This window comes from Myotis nattereri (genome assembly GCF_964212035.1).
Source record: "Myotis nattereri genome assembly, chromosome: 17".
Taxonomy (NCBI): Eukaryota; Metazoa; Chordata; class Mammalia; order Chiroptera; family Vespertilionidae; genus Myotis; species Myotis nattereri.
Window position 1 is genome coordinate 2298751 of NC_138092.1, and position 19639 is coordinate 2318389.

General features: G+C 53.5%; 1 protein-coding gene across 1 annotated transcript in view; it reads left to right on the plus strand.

The window, feature by feature from the left end:
- The window catches only part of FAM135B (family with sequence similarity 135 member B), an 89347-nt gene that overhangs the window by 65585 nt on the left and 4123 nt on the right, over positions 1–19639 (plus strand). Inside the window, exons 8-17 of the mRNA XM_081111458.1 lie at positions 4020–4173; positions 5247–5296; positions 5698–5853; positions 6530–6603; positions 7332–7486; positions 10450–12430; positions 14482–14648; positions 15521–15612; positions 16210–16307; positions 17954–18105. Of these exons, the coding sequence (XP_080967584.1) occupies positions 4020–4173; positions 5247–5296; positions 5698–5853; positions 6530–6603; positions 7332–7486; positions 10450–12430; positions 14482–14648; positions 15521–15612; positions 16210–16307; positions 17954–18105 (3079 nt within the window). The remainder of the gene's footprint in view (positions 1–4019; positions 4174–5246; positions 5297–5697; positions 5854–6529; positions 6604–7331; positions 7487–10449; positions 12431–14481; positions 14649–15520; positions 15613–16209; positions 16308–17953; positions 18106–19639) is intronic.

A 19639-nucleotide genomic window follows, 5' to 3' on the forward strand; every position in this document is an offset into this window, starting at 1 on the left:
CCTGCTCCTGTTTTTACTGGTCTCATTTCCTTTAGTACAGTTAAAATTAGAAGTAATAGAAGTAGAATGATTCCTCGTTTTGCTCATGTGCACACAAAAATTGCAATTTGCAAAGCAGTGTTAGAATCCAGGGTGACACACAATCCCTCATGTTTTTAAAATGTCTACATGGTGACTTTTATAAAACACATACACCTGATCGAATTGGAGAATAGAACTGGTTTTCCTTAAATCAGAGCCTTCCTTCAAATTAGATCATAAAAACAAAGACATTCGTCAGGAAAGTGTGGGGTTCTGTGATGCTCTGAAAACTAGATTTGCCTGTTCGGTGTGAGTAGTGGAATGTTCTTAATTAAATATGAAGAATGCCATGTGCCTACGGCTCACGGAATTGCTGAACATTGCACACCGTTTGGGGGGTAACTTTAACAAAAAAATACATGGAAATGAAATAGGAGCAATGAAAGTGCTGACAATGAATGTCTGAACAGATGGGTTCAGCATTTTCACACGCGAAATGTTCAGGAATTTCTACCCGACGGTGGTCACCTTGGCTGAGGACCTGTCTGCAGACCTGTGTGACCAGGCACAGCTGTACACTGGCCTGTGCATGTCATCCGAAGGCTCTGCAGCATCACCTCTTCCAGGGAGCCTGCCCTGCCCATCCCACCACACATTCCTAGCTTCCTACGGCTTCTCCTAATGGGACTCCACATTTCACAACTGCGTATTTGTGTCCCAGGTTCCTTCAACTGAAGAATTGTTTTCCTGCCCTAGCCGGTATGACTCAGTGGATAGAGCATTGGCCTGAGGACCAAAAGGTCCTGGATTTGATTCCAGTCAGGAGCATGTACCTCAGTTGCAGGCTCCTCCTCAGCCCGGGCCCTGGTTGGGCATGTGCAGGAGGCAACCAGATCAATGTGTTTCTCTCACATCAATATTTTTCTGTCTTTCCCTCTCCTTTCCACTCTCTCTAAAGATCAATGGAAAAATATCCTTGGGTGAGGATTTTAAAAGAAAAAAAAAGAGTTGTTTCCCCTAGGGCCGTGGTTGGCAAACTGCAGCTCACGAGCCACATGCGGCTCTTTGGCCCCTTGAGTGTGGCTCTTCCTAAGCCTTAGGAGTACCCTAATTAAGTTAATAACAATGTACCTACCTATATAGTTTAAGTTTAAAAAATTTGGCTCTCAAAAGAAATTTCAATCGTACTGTTGATATTTGGCTCTGTTGACTAATGAGTTTGCTGACCACTGCCCTAGCGGGTAGGGTGTGAGGGGGAGGAGGGCACTAAGTTTAGAGCAGTTAGGATCATGATGATGATTGGAATGGAACTGGCCCTGTGCCTTGCTGGAGAATAGAGAAAAACCCAGTGGGACTCCCAATCATACTTGTAGTCAACGGATGCATTTACCCAAGATGCATCATTCATTGGCACTAAGGTAACTCACAGGAGGGTTTTGAATTATTCAGGGTTAATATGTCAACTTATCTAATTACTAGCGAGTTCTTGCTTTTAAAGGTTTAAATCGGCCCGGCTCTCTCGGGGATGTAGGAATTGAGTGATTCACTAAAGAAAACGCCATCACATATGGAAGAGTTCATATGGAATTCCTACTGATAATAACCCTAAGACTAATGGACCATGCCTTTGTCCTGCTTATGGGAAGTTTTCTTCTCTCTCTCTTGCCCAAAGAGGGCAGCGAAGGCCCTGTCCAAGGTTCTGAAGCTGGTGAGAGTTGGGAGGAGGTGAACTTGACCCTCTGACCCCAGGCTATTCCTGTAATTCCAAGCCCACTGAATTTTTAGGGCACTCTGTTGCTTTGCTTCATAAAATGGAAGTCAATAAAACTGGCCTTGCAGTGACTTGGAGTCACAACAGTATATTTTTAAAATGGCTGCTTAAAACAGGCTCATACACAGAGAGGAAAGGAAAGCACGTTGAGGAATCGGGAAGGAAAACAATGAGCAACAAGGATCGTCAGGCCTGATGCTCAGCCACACAGTGTGTGCTTGTCCTCTGACCGGATAGAGCGCTGAGCTCTCAAAGGGTGGTGAGGACGAACACCGATGAGGGAGGACTTGCTCCTGAGGAGCCCTAAGAAAGTGCCCTTATGAGCAGGGAGCAGGGCCAGAAACGGGGGGCTTGGGGCTCCTCGAAGCAGGCAGACTAGGGACCCATCCCCCCTGGAGCTGACGGCTTTATGAACCCGCTGTCGGCTTTTATTTCTGCTGAGTCACCACTGATGGAGGCACTGCGGGACTAAATGATGCCTCCGTCGGTGCACACAGACCCGGCCGGGCACCCGGAGGCCCAGGCAGATCCGAGAAAGGCCTTTCCCCACTTGCACTCTGCTCGGGGAGTTTTTCCCCTGCGGCAGAGCTGCGTATAAGTCATTAGGCTCTTTGAGCCACAGTCTTTTGATCTGGGAAGTGGAAATAGGAGTTTGTATTATTTACTTATTTTTTATTTTATTTTAATTCTCACCTGAGGATATTTTTCCATTGATTTTCTTTTAGAGAGAGGGAAAGACAGAGAGAAACATCAGTGTGAGAGAAACACATCGATTGGTTGCCTCCTGTACATGCCCTTGACCAGAATCGAACCCAGGACTTTTCAATCCATAGACTGATGCTGTATCCACTGAACCTAACGGGCTAGGGCTGGATTCTTTATTATTTGGTCTGATAAGAAAGAACTCCAAGGCATGAGATATGTGGTCACAGCAAGGAACAGAGAAATGTCCAGAGCATTCGCCAAATTGTGGGTACATATGTGTGTGCTTTCAGGACACGCCTGCATATATGAAGTGCACATGCAGCCATGTATGCACATAGGCGTGTGGACGTATTCTGGAAGGATCCATCAGGAATGATGTGGTTCTGGGGAACGAGGCACTCTATGTTGTGTTTCCTCGGTAATACGGAGATGTTTACATATTTCTGTTCATTTTGAAAATCAGAATTGACGATCCAATGAGGTGAAGCAGATGGTAGGACTCTTCAGATGCCTCGTCAGCAGTGGGTTCCTCTTGCTCCAGAGACCTGGGGAGTCCAACGCACACCTGCTTACACGCTCTGTTAGCTTTTCCACAGCCGTGCTGGCGTCCAGTCCGAACACACTGGGGGAGGGGGATGGGAGGGCGTGGGCCACCGAGTGCCTGTGAGCACAGACGTCTGAGAGATGGAATTTTGCTTATGAAATGGGAAAGTCTTTTGACTCCAGTCCCTGTGTGTGGAATGTGTCGCTTAGGTTCAAACCAGAAGGGACCTCAGAACGGGAAACCAGGTTTGTCCACGGCCCTGTGTGCCACACTCAGAGCCTCGCACAGATGCTCGCCCAGCACCGATGAAGTCACCTCCCACCTTCTTCCTAGTGCGCGTTTGTCCTTCTCAGCAGGGGCACTGCTCCCCCTTGCCTCAGGGCCTTGCTGAATTCCTCATCTCCCTGGGAAAGGGAGCCTCCCGATGTCTGTCCCCATGGCCCAGCGGTTCTCAACCTGTGGGTCGCGACCCCTTTGGGGGTCAAACGACCCTTTCACAGGGGTCACCTAAGGCCATCAGAAAACACATATATAATTACATATTGTTTTTGTGATGAATCACTATGCTTTGATTATGTTCAATTTGTAACAATGAAAATACATCCTGACTATCAGATATTTGCATTACGATTCATAACAGTAGCAAAATTACAGTTATGAAGTAGCAACAAAAATAATTTTATGGTTGGGGGTCACCACGACATGAGGAACTGTGTTAAAAGGTCGTGGCGTTAGGAAGGTTGAGAACCACTAGGGGCCGGGGGAGAGGCCGTGTTGGGTGCATTCAGTTATCACAGCCTGTGAGGCCGGTCACCTCCGTCCCCCTTCTGCTGTTAGTGTGACTGTCACTGTCACCGTCTTCCTGTGAAGGTGGGGAGCCAGAGGCTCGGCCCACGGCGGTGTTTGTCCCGCACACAGGGCACTTTCCTCAGGCCCAGGCCGTGCAGCGGCCCACAGCTTTGGTTTCTGTCCCAGCAGGGCAGCTTCTACGTGCCCTCGGAGAACTGCATACAGCGCGCTCACAAGTGGCACCGGGGGCTGTGCCTGCTGCTCCTGCACGCCTACCGGGGGCTCCGCGCCTACTTCCTGCTCATCATGAGGGATGTCCCGGAGCTGCCACACATGGAGCTGGGTAAGGGCTGGCCCAGGGGACACGCATCTCACAGCCCTTTCTCTGTCTGCTGGGGTGCGAGCAAGTCCGCACGCTTCAGTAAACCTCCGAGTAACCAGGTTACTCAGGTCGGTATTTCTGTTCTGTGCATCATTCTAGGAGAGAATCTTAGATGTGCAGATGCAGGAAGAAAAGACGCAAGCAACTCAAGCATGCATGCATTCATTCACTCATTCATTCACTCACCCACCGAGCATTTATTGATCACCTACTGTATACCTGACACTGTTGGAACATAATGGTAGTTTATAGCCTTGTCTTAATTAGGTGATAATTATGGCATTGCAAATTACAAGAGTGCACAAGAAATAAATACATATATAAAGAAATAATAAGAAATAAATACAAATATACCCTTTAACATGGATGACCACAGAGACCTCGGTGGCCTCACAATGGTTTTCTGGGGATGAATTGCTTCCTGCCCATCACCAGACTTTGTGGAGACCATTGGACCTCTTGATTGACAGATGGTGGAACTGAAGCTCAGAGAGGTCAGACGACGGCTCAGGGTCACACAGCAGCGTGTGGCCGCACCATGTCAGGAGTGCAGGGTCCTGCAGTGACTCCCAGGGTAGGGTCCTGGCTTCATGCTACTCACTCCCGTTCAAAGTCCTCTAACGAGGCCCCTGTGCCCCTAGACCAGAAGCCAGGTCCTTAGCCTGGGATTCAAGGTCAACAAGAGAAACCCGCCGGGTCCCTCAGCTTCTCTCGGCTCTGCGGCTCCACCTCATCATCAGTGCAATGGAGATGCAAACCTGTGTCCCACGTGTGTGAAGCATATGTGTGTGAGTGTGAGCGTGTGTGCACACACACATACCTGCAAAGGCACCAGAGAAGGTGGAGTCACTTTGAACTTGCACCAGGAGCCCTTGTTGGCCTTGTGGAGGGTGACATCACAGGCTCCAAGTCAGGTTCATCCCCTTTGCCACCCGGAGCCAGAAGGCAGTAGGGACGGACAGAAAGAGTCCTCGGGCAGTGGCTGCGTGCCAGGGCGTGTCCGTCTTATTGTGCGCTGTCCTTTCTTTTCCCAGAGTCCCTTGCTGTTGAAGAAACGCTGAATCGGCTGTGCTTGGAGCTACAGGTAATGGGAGAACCGTCCCCTCCAGTCTGAACAGCAGGGGTTATGCCAGGCAGACATGGTTGCTCACTTGGTAAAGAAATCAGAGCTGAGCCCAGCCGGTGTGGCTCAATGATTGAGCGTTGACCTATAAACCAGGTGGTCACAGTTTGATTCCCCGTCAGGGCACATGCCCAGGTTGCAGGCTCCATCCCCAGTGTGGCGTGTACAGGAGGCAGCTGATCCATGGTTCTCATCATTGATGCTTCTATCTCTCTCTCCTTCCTTCCCCTCTGAAAACGATAAAGACACACACACACACACACACACACACACACAATGGGGAAGTCGGTGAAGACGCCAGGGAGGAGACTGCAGTCACTTCCTGGAGGAGGGGTCTTACTGCCGCCGCTCTGCCCCCTCAGATGCTGAACAACCCGGAGAAGATAGCCGAGCAGATAAGCAAGGACCTCGCCTGGCTGGCCGCCCACCTGACGGCCCTGTGGACCCAGTTCCTAGACACGGTGACGCTGCACTCCCACGTGACCGCCTTCCTCACGCAGGAGCATCACACCCTGCGGGTGAGGGGCCAGCAGAGGGTCTGCTGGGCAGAGTGGGAACTGGAGTTGACTCTGCAGATGGCGGATGGGGCAGGGGTAGACCACCCCCTGCACAGGCATGAGGTGTCTTTGAACTTAGCCTCTCACACCTTGGCTCTGCCTTCATGACACACCTCCCTCGGCTGCCAGATGAGAGCAGAGTCCGTCGCAGGGGTATCACACATGTTTTGAAAAGTATTTAATAATGTAGACATCCTTCTTGGCGTATTTTTGTGCTGCGAGCTTGGGTGCGCCATCTCCTCGCGCACAGCGGGAGGACCCCGTGGCTGGGTCTGCAGAGGCCTGGGGACACCGTGCGTGCTGGCTTTGCACATTCTGTTTCGTCTGCATGCGTTTATGGTCTCCATGTTCACATGTCTTATACTCTCGTCGGAGAAATAAGCCCCAAGTAGAAAAAAGACAGAAAGCGATGTAAGACCGCTTCCTAAACATGCGTTGAACTCTGTCCATCAGCCGTGCTGAGGCGAGAGCTGTGAGTGACAGAGGCCCCTACGGGGGAAGAGAAAGATTGTTCCAGAACTTGGGGTGTGGGCTCAGAGCCTCCCTTTAGGGCTGACCTCTGGGACCTCGATGTCCTTATAAACACCAGGGGACACCTGCCCGTGAGGGGAGCGGTGCATGTGACTCTCGCCCTCAGGTGCGGAGGTTCTCCGAGGCCTTCTTCTACATGGAGCACCACAAGCTCGCCGTCCTGACCTTCCAGGAGAACCTGTGAGTAGCCCTCCCGCCCGCGCCGCACCCTAGGAGTCTGCACTCGAGACGGCGTTGTTCAACACACCGCCGCCCTTCGCCCTTGGCCTCCAGCCGTGTGGGAGCAGGGTCTTCCTACCTCTGCCCACCGGGCTGCGTGCTCTGTGCAGGGGGGAGGTAGGCGGACCGCAGAGGCAAGGCTGGCGGGGCAGGGTCCCAGCCCTGCCTCCTCGTGCCGAGTGTCATTGCGGTTCTATAGACAGAACAGGGCTCCCAGGTCCCTGACGGCGCCGCGGCGAGTCCCCTGCAAAAAGCAGTTAGAAGCAGATGGTGTGGCTGTGACCATGAGTATTTGAGACAAGACCCAGGGACTTCGCCATGGCTGTGAAATGCCTTTAGCTTAAGATTTAAGACGGAACTCCCTCATGGAGGGGACTGATGAATGTTTAAGTTCCCCTTCCAAAATTAAAGAAAAAATTAAAACCTACTCAGAAAAGTCAGAGGGTTGACAGATGGGGTCCTCCCCTCTCCAGATTCCCTGGTGAGCAGAACAGCGTCCCCCAGACGTGTTGGCCTTCGCCACACAAGTCCCACGAGGGCCATGGGGGCGGGGAGGAAAGGGCGGCGGACAGGCAGTGAGGTCAGGTCCCAGAGTGCTGAACGTTCCTGAAGGTTTTCCTGGGAGAAGGGGGCAGGCGGCATGTTGAAAGCCTGTAACTCTTCGGATACTCCCCGGGCCGTGCCCTCAGGGTGCAGTCGCACAGCCAGCTGTCCCTGGACCTGCGGAACTCGGAGTACCTGAGCACCATGCCCCCGCTGCCCGCCGAGTGCCTGGACATAGATGGCGACGGCAGCACCCTGCCCGTCATCTTCGAGGACAGATACGTGGACTGCCCCACGCCAGGTGTGTCTTGGTTTTGGAGACTTAAGAACAGCGCTTACCAGGGGCCCCCGTCCATTGCTCTGTTCACGTCCCAGCGGCAGTGGGACCGGGTGAGGGAAAGGGTTTCTTAAGCCCCAGTAGGTTTGGCTCAGTGGACAGCAAGTCAGCCCGCGGACTGAAGGGTCCCGGTTCCATTTCAGTCAAGGGCATGTTGCAGACTCGATCCCTGGCCTGGTCAGGGTGCGTGCAGGTGTCAGCCAGCCCCTGGGTCGCTTGCTTATCAGTGTTTCAGGGCTGCTGCAAGCTGAGATTTGTAGCCTGTTTGAAAGGTCAGGTGACTTCCAGGGCAGCACAGCCTCAGGAGGAGGATGCATTTGGCTCTCAGGTGAACCCTGCCACCTAGTGGCCACACCATGTATGACGGCTGCAATGCGGCTCTCAGGTGACCCACTCTCCGTCCACTCTGCGTGAGACCCTCTGCTCCTCTCCTCGTTCCTCAGTCAGAGAGGTGAAAGCAGCGTGTTGCTCTCGGGCAGCATCGGGCTTCCTCACTGGCCTCCCTACGACCTGTCTCAACCGTCCCGGATAAATCTGATCAGTCTGTTACATCTGCTCCAAGGACCCACCAATCACCTGCTGCCTGTCCTAGGAGGCCCAGACTCCACATTTACACAGGGCGTTCAAGGGCATCCATCTAACCGTCTAACCTCACCCCCGTTCCCTCTGGTCACTCTTGCTCCATCCACATGGGATACGTGAGGCCTGACCAGACTGTGCGCCCAGATGCCGGGGCCTGTGCCCACGCCGCCCCCTTCCTGGCACGACTCATCTCCTTCCTGCAAGACGGTGGATTCACAATCTGCAGGGTACAGCCCACGTTTCCTTTGGCAGGAGACCCAGCCACCGTTCTGCATGTTTCTCAATATTTTTTTAAAATACATTTTAGTTGATTGCAGAGAGGAAGGCAGAGGGAGAGAGAGAAACATCAGTGATGAGAGAGAATCACTGATCCACTGCCTCCTGCATGCCTCCTCCTGGGGGTCGAGCTCGCAACCTGTGCATGTGCCCTGACTGGGAATCCAACCGTGACCTCCTGGTTCATAGGTTAATGCTCAACCACTGAGCCACGCCACCCAGGCCTTACTATTTCTTAAAACCCTTAAAAGCAGAGACTGGCTCAGGACTATAACGCATCCTCACTTCCCTCTCCCTAAGCCATGGCCGAGTACAGGGCTTGCCTGTAGGACATGTGAGTGCACCGTGTGTGGGACCAAATGAGGGCGAAGGTGCATTTTTTCCAAACCAATGCAGCCAGTTCCGGAGGCTCATTGCCTCGGTTCAGCGGCATCTCGGTTTTCTTCAAGGCGTTTTATGAACGTGATTCTATGACCACATGGCAGCCCCGGTGCTGGCCTTGGGATGCAGATATTCCCAAAACACAGGCTCTTCTCTCCAGTGGGAACAAGAAATGCACCATGGGTTACAGTATGGTGGTAGGCGTGTTACTGTACATGTGGGTTATAGCATGGGGGTAGGTGTGTGTGTTACTGTACATGTGGGTTACAGTATGGTGGTAGGCATGCTACATTTCATGTGGGTTACAGTATGGTGGTAGGCATGTTACATTTCATGTGGGTCGGCATGTTACAGCATTACATGGTTAGAACATGGGGGTAGGCGTGTTACATTACATGTGGGTCATAGCATGGGGGTAGGCGTGTTACTGTACATGTGGGTCACAGCATGGTGGTAGGTGTGTTACATTACATGTGTGTTATAGCATGGGAGTAGGCATGTTACATTACATGTGGGTTATAGCATGGGGTAGGCGTGTTACTGTACATGTGGGTTATCGCATGGGGTAGGCGTGTTACTGTACATGTGAGTTGTAACATGGGGTAGGCATGTTACATTACATGTGGGTTATAGCATGGGGTAGGCATGTTACATTACATGTGGGTTATAGCATGGGGTAGGCATGTTACATCGCATGTGGGTTATAACGGGGTAGGCGTGTTACTGCACATGTGAGTTATAGTATGGGGTAGGCATGTTACATTACATGTGGGTTATAGCATGGGGGTAGGCGTGTTACATTACATGTGGGTTATAGCAGGGGGTAGGCGTGTTACTGTACATGTGGGTTATAGCATGGGGTAGGCGTGTTACTGTACATGTGGGTTATCGCATAGGGGTAGGCGTGTTACATTACATGTGGGTTATAGCATGGGGTAGGCGTGCACTGTAATGTGTGCAGAGAGGATGCCAGGACATGCATTGAGGACGTCTAACTTGCTGTGGCCTGTGGGACGGCTCCCGGAGGAAGGGAAATTAGCTCAGCCTCTCGAGATGCAAAGAATATGTCCAGAGAAGCAAGAGACCCATTTCCCTACGATCTTCGTCCCAGTCCTTGACCCAACCATGCGTTTCACATGAGCGGGTGCGATGAGGATCTCGCAGAGTCCCATGCGTTTTTATGGGAGTGTCTCAGTGGCTTACTCCATGTTAATGTTCTATGGGGATTATAATCCTCAACATCTATTAAAACCGTAAGGAGGATTTAAGCTTTTAAAGGAAAATAGAAGACCAGCCCTGCTCAGCCCACCTTCCCCCATCAGAGGCTGGCGTGGTGTCTCCTGGCACAAAGCCCCGCCCACCTAACCTCAGGGTTGGCTTTCCTGGCACTGCCAGCCCCGGCCAAAGCCGTCCCTTTGGCATAAACTGTCAGAGGACTCACCACCAGCACCTGGTTGCATGGGTATCAGGGCCCATGAAACAGACATTCCATTGCTTGGGAAATGCTGCGGGTTCAGATTACCTCCCAGGAACCAGGCCTAAGTCCAGCCTCATTTCTCCTGGTACAGTCAGGCGTTTGGACACGCTGTGAGCACAGATTCCTAAGTTATGGTGCTGCTGCTGCTGCTGTTTCTTTTTTTTTTTTGGAGGGCAGAGCTTGAGTGTTTACCCTGATTTCAATGTTCCAGCCACAAGTCCCAAAAAAATGAGTTTAGAAGACAGAGAAGAGGACCCTCTTGTAAACAGAAAGTCGTCTTTTCGGGAAAACCTCACCCTGCCCACCCTGGAACCACCCCAAATTGGCTGCGATGAAGAGGTGCTTCGTGGGCCGGCGTCAGAGGAAGAGGTGGGCACCCCAAGTCCTGCGGACGTGCTTTCCGAGTCTCAGGTGTATCTGACGATTGGGGAGTCCCCGGACGCAGCAGCTATGCCTGCAGGTGAAGGTCGCACTGGCCAGAGGGCTGATGTTGGGGTGGATTCACTGGCAGATGACGACCCGCCCAGAGGGAGTCCAGGCCCAGAGGATGGCTGGGGCCTGACGCTGGCCTACCTCGAGGTCAAGTCCAGCAATAAGCACCCAGGCCGAGCTGAACCCACAGTGGCCACGAGTGACCAGCACGGGGGTGGGCGCGTCCGTGAGAACCGTGAACTGGACAGCACTCTGCCAAGCACAGCGCTGGCTGGCGGGAGTCGTCAGCCTGCCGTCTCGTGGGAGAAAACCCCGCTCCTGGAGTCAAAAGCTCCTGGGAAGGGAGCCGACCAGGAGGCCAAGACGCTGCTGCTAAGTCTGAAGTCCTTCCCCAAGGAGCCTTGCGGGCCACTGAGCTCTGCTCTGAGGGATCCCCCGGAGGCCAGGGCTGCCCCGAGGGACCCTCCCCCAGAGGAGCAGGAGGAAGGGTCCGTGCTGTCCGGGGTCATCAAGAGATCATTCTCCTTCATCTCGGATTCAGGCATTGAGAGTGAGCCGAGCTCTGTGGCCTGGTCCGAGGCCCGGGGCCGGGCCCTGGAGGTGCCCAGTGACCGGGAAGTGTCACACCCGCTGCTTCGCAGACACACCCCGCACAGGAACTCCCTGGAGGGCGGGCACACGGAGAGCAGCCTGAGCTTGCCCAGCGGGATCCACGCGTCCCTCACCTCCATCAGCTCCCTGCCTTTCGAGGAGGAGGAGCGGGAGCTGGCGCTGCTCACCAAGCTGACCAAGTCGGCATCGGCGCCCCAGATCAGTAGCCCAGAGGAGGGCGCTGAAGACGCGGGCGCCCTGCGGCCAGGCGCAGGTCCTGCTGAAACTCTGGGCCAGCTGGCCAGCAGCATAGAAGCTTCAGGACAGGGCCGTCCACCCAGCGATGGGGGATCCAGCATCCAGGACACAGGGGTTGGCCCTCCCCTCGTGGAGGTGGCTCTAGACGCTGACCAGCAGGGTGCGGGTTACCTCGACATCCCCCAGGATCAAGGGGCTCGCGCTGACCCTCCAGGGCCCCGCAGACTTGATGGCAGGACTGAGAACCCTCCAGGAGCTGGAACCAAAGGTGTTCACTTAGAAATACCACGAGGCACAGCATGGGCAAGCCCGAGGGACAGAGCTTTTCCTGGAGTGCAGACGGAGGCCCCAGAGCGCATGCCTGCAGACGCGGGTGTGGGGAGTAGCCCGCGGTCCCACAGCGGCAGGTCGGACATGGCGAGCCTCCCTGACCATGCGGTGCCCGCACTGAGTCGCCCGCCAGCTGTGGATGCCACCAACCTGGGGTCAACAGGCCAGCGGAGGGGCTCCCCTCGCATCATTGAGGAGGCGGCGTTTGGGAGAGGAGCTCATACCATGGACCGGGGACACCAGGCAGGCGCCCCATGCCCCGCTGTGACTCACTCCATTCACTCCCAAATCCTGGGACCCCAGGAGCCTAGGGCGGGCACTTCTGCCATGGGGTCCCCCCTCGCCCCCGCAGAAGCCTTCTCTCCCGACAGCCTGAAAGCTGTGGAGGTCGTCAACTTGTCTGTGTCCTGCACTGCCACGTGTCTCCCATTCTCGTCGGTGCCCAAGGAGACCCCTGCCAGGGCTGGCTTCTCTTCCAGACAGACCCCCCTCCCCATCACGCACCAGCCTCTGGGGTCCTTCGGGGCTGTTTCTACCCATCCGAGCACGCTGGAGGAAGGCGTTGGCGAGAGGATGTTCAGGTAAGCCGGCCGGCGTCCCACCTGTCCTCACACCGTCTCGCAGACGCTCCCATCTCCTTCTCAGTGTCCTGCGTACTCTTCCCAAATTGAGATCTGTCATTTCCTCATTTAAATAAAGTCATATATTCATATCCTGCACGTCAGAAATGCGGAATAGTATAAAGAAGTACAGACTATCCATTGCTCACATATAGCCCCTCGGTAAGTTCTCCCACACGTTTTTCTATCTGCATCTATATCTACATATTATTTTTATGCAAAAAAACAGGATAATTCAGTACAAACTAAGGTTTTTCAGCCCAACATGCTGGAAACAATCTGTTGATACATCTATTTTTGCGTGAGCATTTAGTGTTTAAACAACACTCCGTTGTATGGATATACTGTGATTTATTCACAAAATCCTTGAGAGATGGGCATCTGAGTGTCCTTTTCAGTGTTTGTTATGGCAGTCCCCTCTCTCATGGCACCTCTACATTTGCATATTTTGAACGGGCGGTCCTTTAACCCTTCAGGCAGTGGGATGACTTTATCAGCTTGGCCTCCCGAGCCCCTTTTGTGCAGTTCCTAAGTTAATCATTTGTGTTGCAACGTCCAAATCCATCCCTCATCCGTGTGTGGGGTTTGTATCCCGTGACTGCCTCATCTACAAACTCTGTGTTTGATTAAGTACCAAGACATCTTTCTTTTACGAAATGCTGAGGAGTTACCTACTCATGATATTTCAAAAAAAAATTGCACAGGCAGGTAGACTTTGGGTCTACATTTCATAAAGATTATTAAATGTCTACTATGTGCCCATGTCATCAATTTAACAAACACACGGCAGGCGCTCTCTCCAGTGCGTGGCCAGGGTAGCCCTGACTACGATTGATTGTGCTCGCAGTGTCACAGGGAGGTGGGGAGGTGAGAGAAGGAACTGAGGGCAGGTGGGTAAATGGACGGTGTGTGTGTGCATCACTGAGCCGGGCTGGGGATGCTGAGTGTGACTAGAGAAGGTGGCCAGGAGAAGCTTTTCGAAGGTGACACCTATGCTGCTGCTGATGGTGGTGGTGATGATGATGATATGGCTAGTAATAGAGACATTTATTCTTCTTAATACGTTTCAGGTGTGTTCTAAGCATTTTGCATAGATCATATCACGTCAGACACAAGCCAACTTTACTAATTAGATAGTGATGTCATTCCCTTTGGACACATGAAGAACTGGAATGCAAAGGAGTTAAGTCAGCGGTTCTCAACCTGTGGGTCGCGACCCCTTTGGCAGTCGAACGACCCTTTCACAGGGGTCGCCTAAGACCATCCTGCATATCAGATATTTACATTACAACTCACCACAGCAGCAACATTACAGTTATGAAGTAGCAACGAAAATAATTTTATGGTTGGGTCACAACATGAGGAACTGTATTTAAAGGGCCAGAAGGTTGAGAACCACTGGGTTAAGTGATTGGCCCACAGCCAGTAAACATCAAAGCCGGGACCTTGTCAGTGTGGCTCCTGAGTCCTTGCTTCTAACCACCACCTTGTCACATGACCACGCAAAGGACCCAGTAACCGGGGGGAGGGGCACTGCAGGCAGACAGACCCGAGTGCGCAAAGGCACAGAGACCAGGCACCATCACTCCTGCAGGGACTGTAAGAAATGTGTTCGTTTTGGAGGCTGGGCGATGGTGCTGGAGAAGCAGGCGGAAGCCCAGCCATGGAGGCTTGTGGGCAAGGCCAGGAAGCGTCCACTCTGGGAGGTCTCTGTAAAACTTGTGCGGCTCTTTGGAGCAGGCGGAGCCTCACCCATCCTGCTCAGTGCAGGGACCGCGTAGAAATGTGCAGAACCCACCAGAGTGGCCTTTGGTTTCCCGGGCCCTTTCCTGCCTCCTTGTTCAGAACAAAGCTCCCCTCAGCAGCATCCCCCTGCGGCCGCACATCCAGCCTCTGCCACTCGGCAAATTCTTCCTGTAGATGTCCATCACGCCTGCATCCCGTCAGCTCATCATCCCCCGCTCAACGTGCCGTGCAGGGCGGGGCGTGCGATTAATTAGTGTGTTCTCCAGTTTCTATCAGGCCAAAGAGAAATTTAAAAAAGAACTGAAGATTGATGGATTTCTGTACAGTGACTTATCGGTACTAGCTTCTGACATGCCGTATTTCCCACCAGAGGAAGAGGAGGAGAACTTGGAGGACGGGATTCACCTGGTAGTCTGTGTCCATGGCCTGGATGGTGAGTTCCAAAGAAAGCGGTCTGACATGCAGACTTGTTGAGAAAATAAAGTACAAGAATGAGTGAGTGAATGGAATGAAGGAATGAGTGGATAAATGGAATGAATGGAGTTAATGAATGGATAAATGGAATGAAGGAATGAATAAATGGAATGAGGGAAGTAATGGATAAATGGAATGAAGGAATGAATAGAGTAAACGAATGGATAAATGGGATGAAGGAAGGAATGGATACGTGGAAGGAGGGAGGAAAGGAAGGGAGGAAGGGATAACGGAGTGAAGGAAGGAATGGAGTGTGTCCTTTGCTCCTCCCTGATCAGCAGCGGCTCATTTCCTGCCCCCGACAGTCCCTATGGAGCAGGTGGCGTCCATGGCCCTTACACCTTCATGACTGTCTCCGAAGGCCACTGTTACTCTAGTGTAGACAACTACACCCAGCCTGGCCCACTTGGGGGCCTCACTGACTACCTGTCGGTGGCAGAACTAGACAAGCTTTGTGTTAAATAAGACACGTAAGAGGGGACTTGTAGATGGCACGTTGTGTCATGTCAACCGTTGAGTGGTGTCACTCGCAGAAAGCCCTGAGCGAACAGCACTGGCTGTGGAAGAAGGGGAGGCAGTCCGCCTCCAGCTGGTCCTGGTCCCGTGGGGAATGTCCACAGCCCTGTGTCTGTGGGGCAGGGAGTAATGCCATGGAGGGGGACTTCCGAAAGGCCCTGACCCTGTGGGGGAGGGGGTGGACTTGTTTCAGTTGTTTATAGCATCTGCTCGGCTAACACCGTGGTACATGTGGGAATGGGGGGAGGAGAGCCAAGTCCCTAGTGTGTCCGCTTTTGTGTTATTCACTTTGGGTGGGTTTGTCCATCGTTTTAGGGAACAGTGCGGACCTCCGGCTGGTAAAGACCTTCATAGAGCTGGGGCTCCCTGGAGGCAAACTGGACTTCCTGATGTCTGAGAAGAACCAGGTATGAGGACACAGACCTCAAAGCGGGGGATCCCCGAGTCAGGCCTCACATGAGCCCCTGAAAGTCACCAGACAGTTTGTGGATGCGCAGTAAGAGGGGGCTTTGCCGAAGAACACGGGCAGGTGCTTATGGTCCGAGAGAAAGGACTCGCTTCTCCTTCAAGAGGGCGAGGAGAGAGGAAGAAGTGGGGACATGGGAGCCGGGTGCCTGGGCCTTCTGACCCACTGGGCATCAGGGTGGGTGACAGCTCGGAGCACCCGTGCCTTGGACATCTGTGGGTCCACCCTGGGGGCTGTCCCTGTCCTTGGTGTCTGTGTGACTTCTCGGCATGTGTTTCCTCCTCTGTGACACGGGACAGCGATCCCAGGGGACTGCATGTGCATCTCCACCTTGTCCCTTCCTCCTTGTCCGTCACCCCCTGACTGAGGAGACTCTGGTGTCCCCAAGTCTCTTCACTGGGGTCCCAGTCTGTGAGCCCTCGATATGGAGTTCTAGTCCATGACCCCAGCATCAGGCCCGTTCCCAGCATGCACCACGGTGTGGATGGAGGAGCCCGGCCTTGCTGGCCCCACCCACCCATGTCCTCTCCTCTTCCAGATGGACACGTTTGCCGACTTTGACACCATGACGGACCGGCTACTGGATGAGATCATCCAGCACATCCAGCTGTACAGCCTCTCCATCGCCCGGATCAGGTGAGGGAGCCGCGGGGAGCGGGCTGGGGGAGGGGGTGCCTCTGAGTGTTTGCTCTGCACAAGATCCACAGATGCCTTCTGTACACCCCTGGGGTGAGCTGACGGTGACTTTAATGGCGTAGATGGCGCGGCCATGTGGCTCAGTGGTTGAGCGTCGACCTATGACCCAGGAGGTCACGGTTCGATTCCCGGTCAGGGCACATGCTCCAGTTGTAGGCTCGATCCCCAGTGTGGGTTGTGCAGGAGGCAGCCAATCGATGATTCTCTCTCATCGTTGTTTCTCTCTCTCCCTCTCCCTCCCTCTCTGAAATCAATAAAAATATATTTAAAAAACTCTAAAAGATAATAATGGTGTGGACGGCGTTGAGAGCGGAGGGGACGTGCCCACGCCCACCGTAGCGTGTGCGGGAGAAGAAGCGTTTGTAGCTCCCAAGGAAGAGACGTGGACTGGGTCAGATTCCTACGTCTGAATGTTGGTTCTCCCAACGCCCGGGAGTCCGACTCTGGGCTCCACCACGGAATCTCTCCACGGGTTTCTGTCCCTGCGCCTGTCTGTGGAGCGGGGCCGGCGTTGAGCTGAGGGGGCAGAGCTGGAAGGAAGGGGTGTCCTTCCCAGGGGTGTCCTGCCAGGAAGGGGTGTCCGCCGTGTGCTGCCTCCGTAGCAGATGACGTGCTCTACGCCTGACACCAGGGAGGGAGAGCTAACACCTGCCCTTGGGGCGTGGGGCAGCGTGGCGAGCCCTCGACGCGCATCCGCCCGTTTAGACCTCAGAGGTAAAGTCTCAGGCCCTCCTCCTCTCACAAGTGGGGGTGCAGAGGCCTCCAGGGGTCAGGGGCAACCACAGGGCATGCTGGGAAGAGGCCGGAGGTGTCCCTCTCAGGTGACAGGGTTTCCATAGTTGTTGTTGTTGTTGTTATTCCTCACCCGAGGAATTTTCCCATTGATCTTTGGAGAGAGTGGAAAAGAGAGGGAAAGACAGAGAAACACCAATGTGAGAGAAACACATTGATTGGCTGCTTCCTGCACGAACCCCAACTAGAGCCAAGGCCAGGGAGGAGTCTGCAGCTAAAGTACATGCCCTTGACCGGAATCGAACCCGGGACTCTGATCCACAAGCCAACGCTCTATCCACTGAGCCAACCTGCTAGAGCCATAGTAATTCTTTAAGTTGAAAATAATGCTGTTTTGGATCTGTGGTCTATGGGACCAGGACTGGAGCATGTAGGATGGGTGTCCACCCATGTGGGCAGGGAGCAGGCAGTGACGAGTGCCTAGCAGGCGAGTGAATGATGAGTGAATGACAGGGGAAAGGGATTTCATGGGAGATGGAATTGCATTCTATGGATGACCAGGGCGGTTCAGTGCTCAGAACGGACACCCAAGTGGACGAGAGAAGACATAGGGATGGGGCCGGGAGCTGGGCAAGATGCCCACATGTCTCTCCGGACCACAGTGGGCACAGGAGGGTCCACTCATGAAGACCCGGCTGGCGCTCACCCCGGCCAGAGCTTGGACACCTGGTGGGGATGGATTAGTGCCCCAAACCGGTGGGGGATCCAGGGCGCTGACCCCGGCGCTCCCTGCGCGGGACCCTCAGGCGGGGGGCCTGCAGTCGCACTCACTGACCCGAGTTCTCTCCCATCAGCTTCATCGGCCATTCTCTGGGCAACATCATCATCCGCTCGGTCCTCACGAGGCCCCGGTTCCGCTATTACCTCAGCAAGCTGCACACCTTCCTGTCGCTGTCCGGGCCGCACCTGGGGACCCTGTACAACAACAGCACCCTGGTCAGTACAGGTGAGACTCCCCCACGCCCGGCATTGCCCAGAGTTCATCCGGGGCAGAGGGGAGGGGAGGCTAGGGGCAGACACTGCTCTTTTTAAAAATATATATTTTTGTATTGATTTCAGAGAGGGAGGGAGAGGGAGGGAGAGATAGAAACATCAATGATGAGAGAGAATCACCGATCAGCTGCCTCCTTCACACCCCACACTGGGATGGAGCCCAAAACCTGGGCATGTGCCCTGACCGGAATCAAACCATGACCTCCTGGTTCATAGTCAATGCTTGACTACTGAGCCGTTCTGGTTGGTCCAGACGCTGTTCTTGACGGGACCCTGTGAGTTTGGAGCCTCCTCCAGCATGGACGGTGGAGAGAGGGCTGAGCTGAGAAAGGCGGCCTTTGGTTTGTGTTGAATGAGGTTGGACTGGATGGACCCAGGACCTCTTCTGCTTCCAGTTTCCTGGGAACAAGGAGGTGATGTCCCTGGGGTGCTAGCCGGAAAATGTTCAAGAAGCTGATCATGAAGAGGAGAGAGCATGGGAGTCTCAGTTCGTTGGGGCTGCTGTCGCAGTCACCATGGACGGCCACAGACCTAGAGGCCTGGAGTCGAGGCCTAGGCACCCCAGCTTCACTGTCTAGTGAGGGCCAGGCTCCTGGTTCATGGATGGCCCTTCTGTGTCCTCAGTGGCAGGGAGGGAGCTCTCTGAGTCTCTTCAGTTACGGCACTAACCCCATTCAGGAGGGCCCCACCCTCATGGCCCAAGCACCTCCCACAGGTCCCACCTCCAAATGCCATCACATTGAGGGGTTAGTTTTCAACATATGAACTTGGGGAATACAACATTCGGTTATGGCAGAGGGGAGGGGAGGCCAGAGGCAGACTCAGCCAAATGCCTGTGGGGGCGGAGTCTATAGTAAGGGCGTTCAATCACATCACTCCCATGACAAGCCTGCCGTCAAGTTCTAACCCGGACACTCAGTGAGGACTCTTGCCCAGACCTTTAGTCTCTGTGCTGCTGTGTTTCCTTAGTTTTAAAATGGACCGAATGTGTGTATATATGTATGGTTACATGTATGACATACATGTGTATGTGTATATATGTCTCTAAACACACACCATATATATGATATGCATATATGACACACATTTACATGGCAGTAATGATCACATATGTGCACATTGTATCTTGTTTATGTCCTTGCATTTTTATAAAAAAAATTGTGGTGGTGACATGATACTCATACTCATCCATGTCAGTGTCGGCATAGCCACGGGAAGTGGAGGGACTCTGAGATGTGAGGTTGACTTTCGCTTTTTAGACCCTAACTGGATCTGTAAGGAGCATTCTTTATGCGAGTTTGTATTCAGGGTTGGTTCCTTAGCCTGGATTTAGGGGCAGGGACAAGCAGATCGGAGAGTGTGGGTTTCAGGACTCCCGCAGCCTGCCGCCATGCTGTTTCACAGGGCGATTTTGTGTCTCTGTCCTCAGTGTGTTAGGGTACAGACATCCCCTCACTTCCCACGCGTTTGCTAAATGCCTGCTGCCC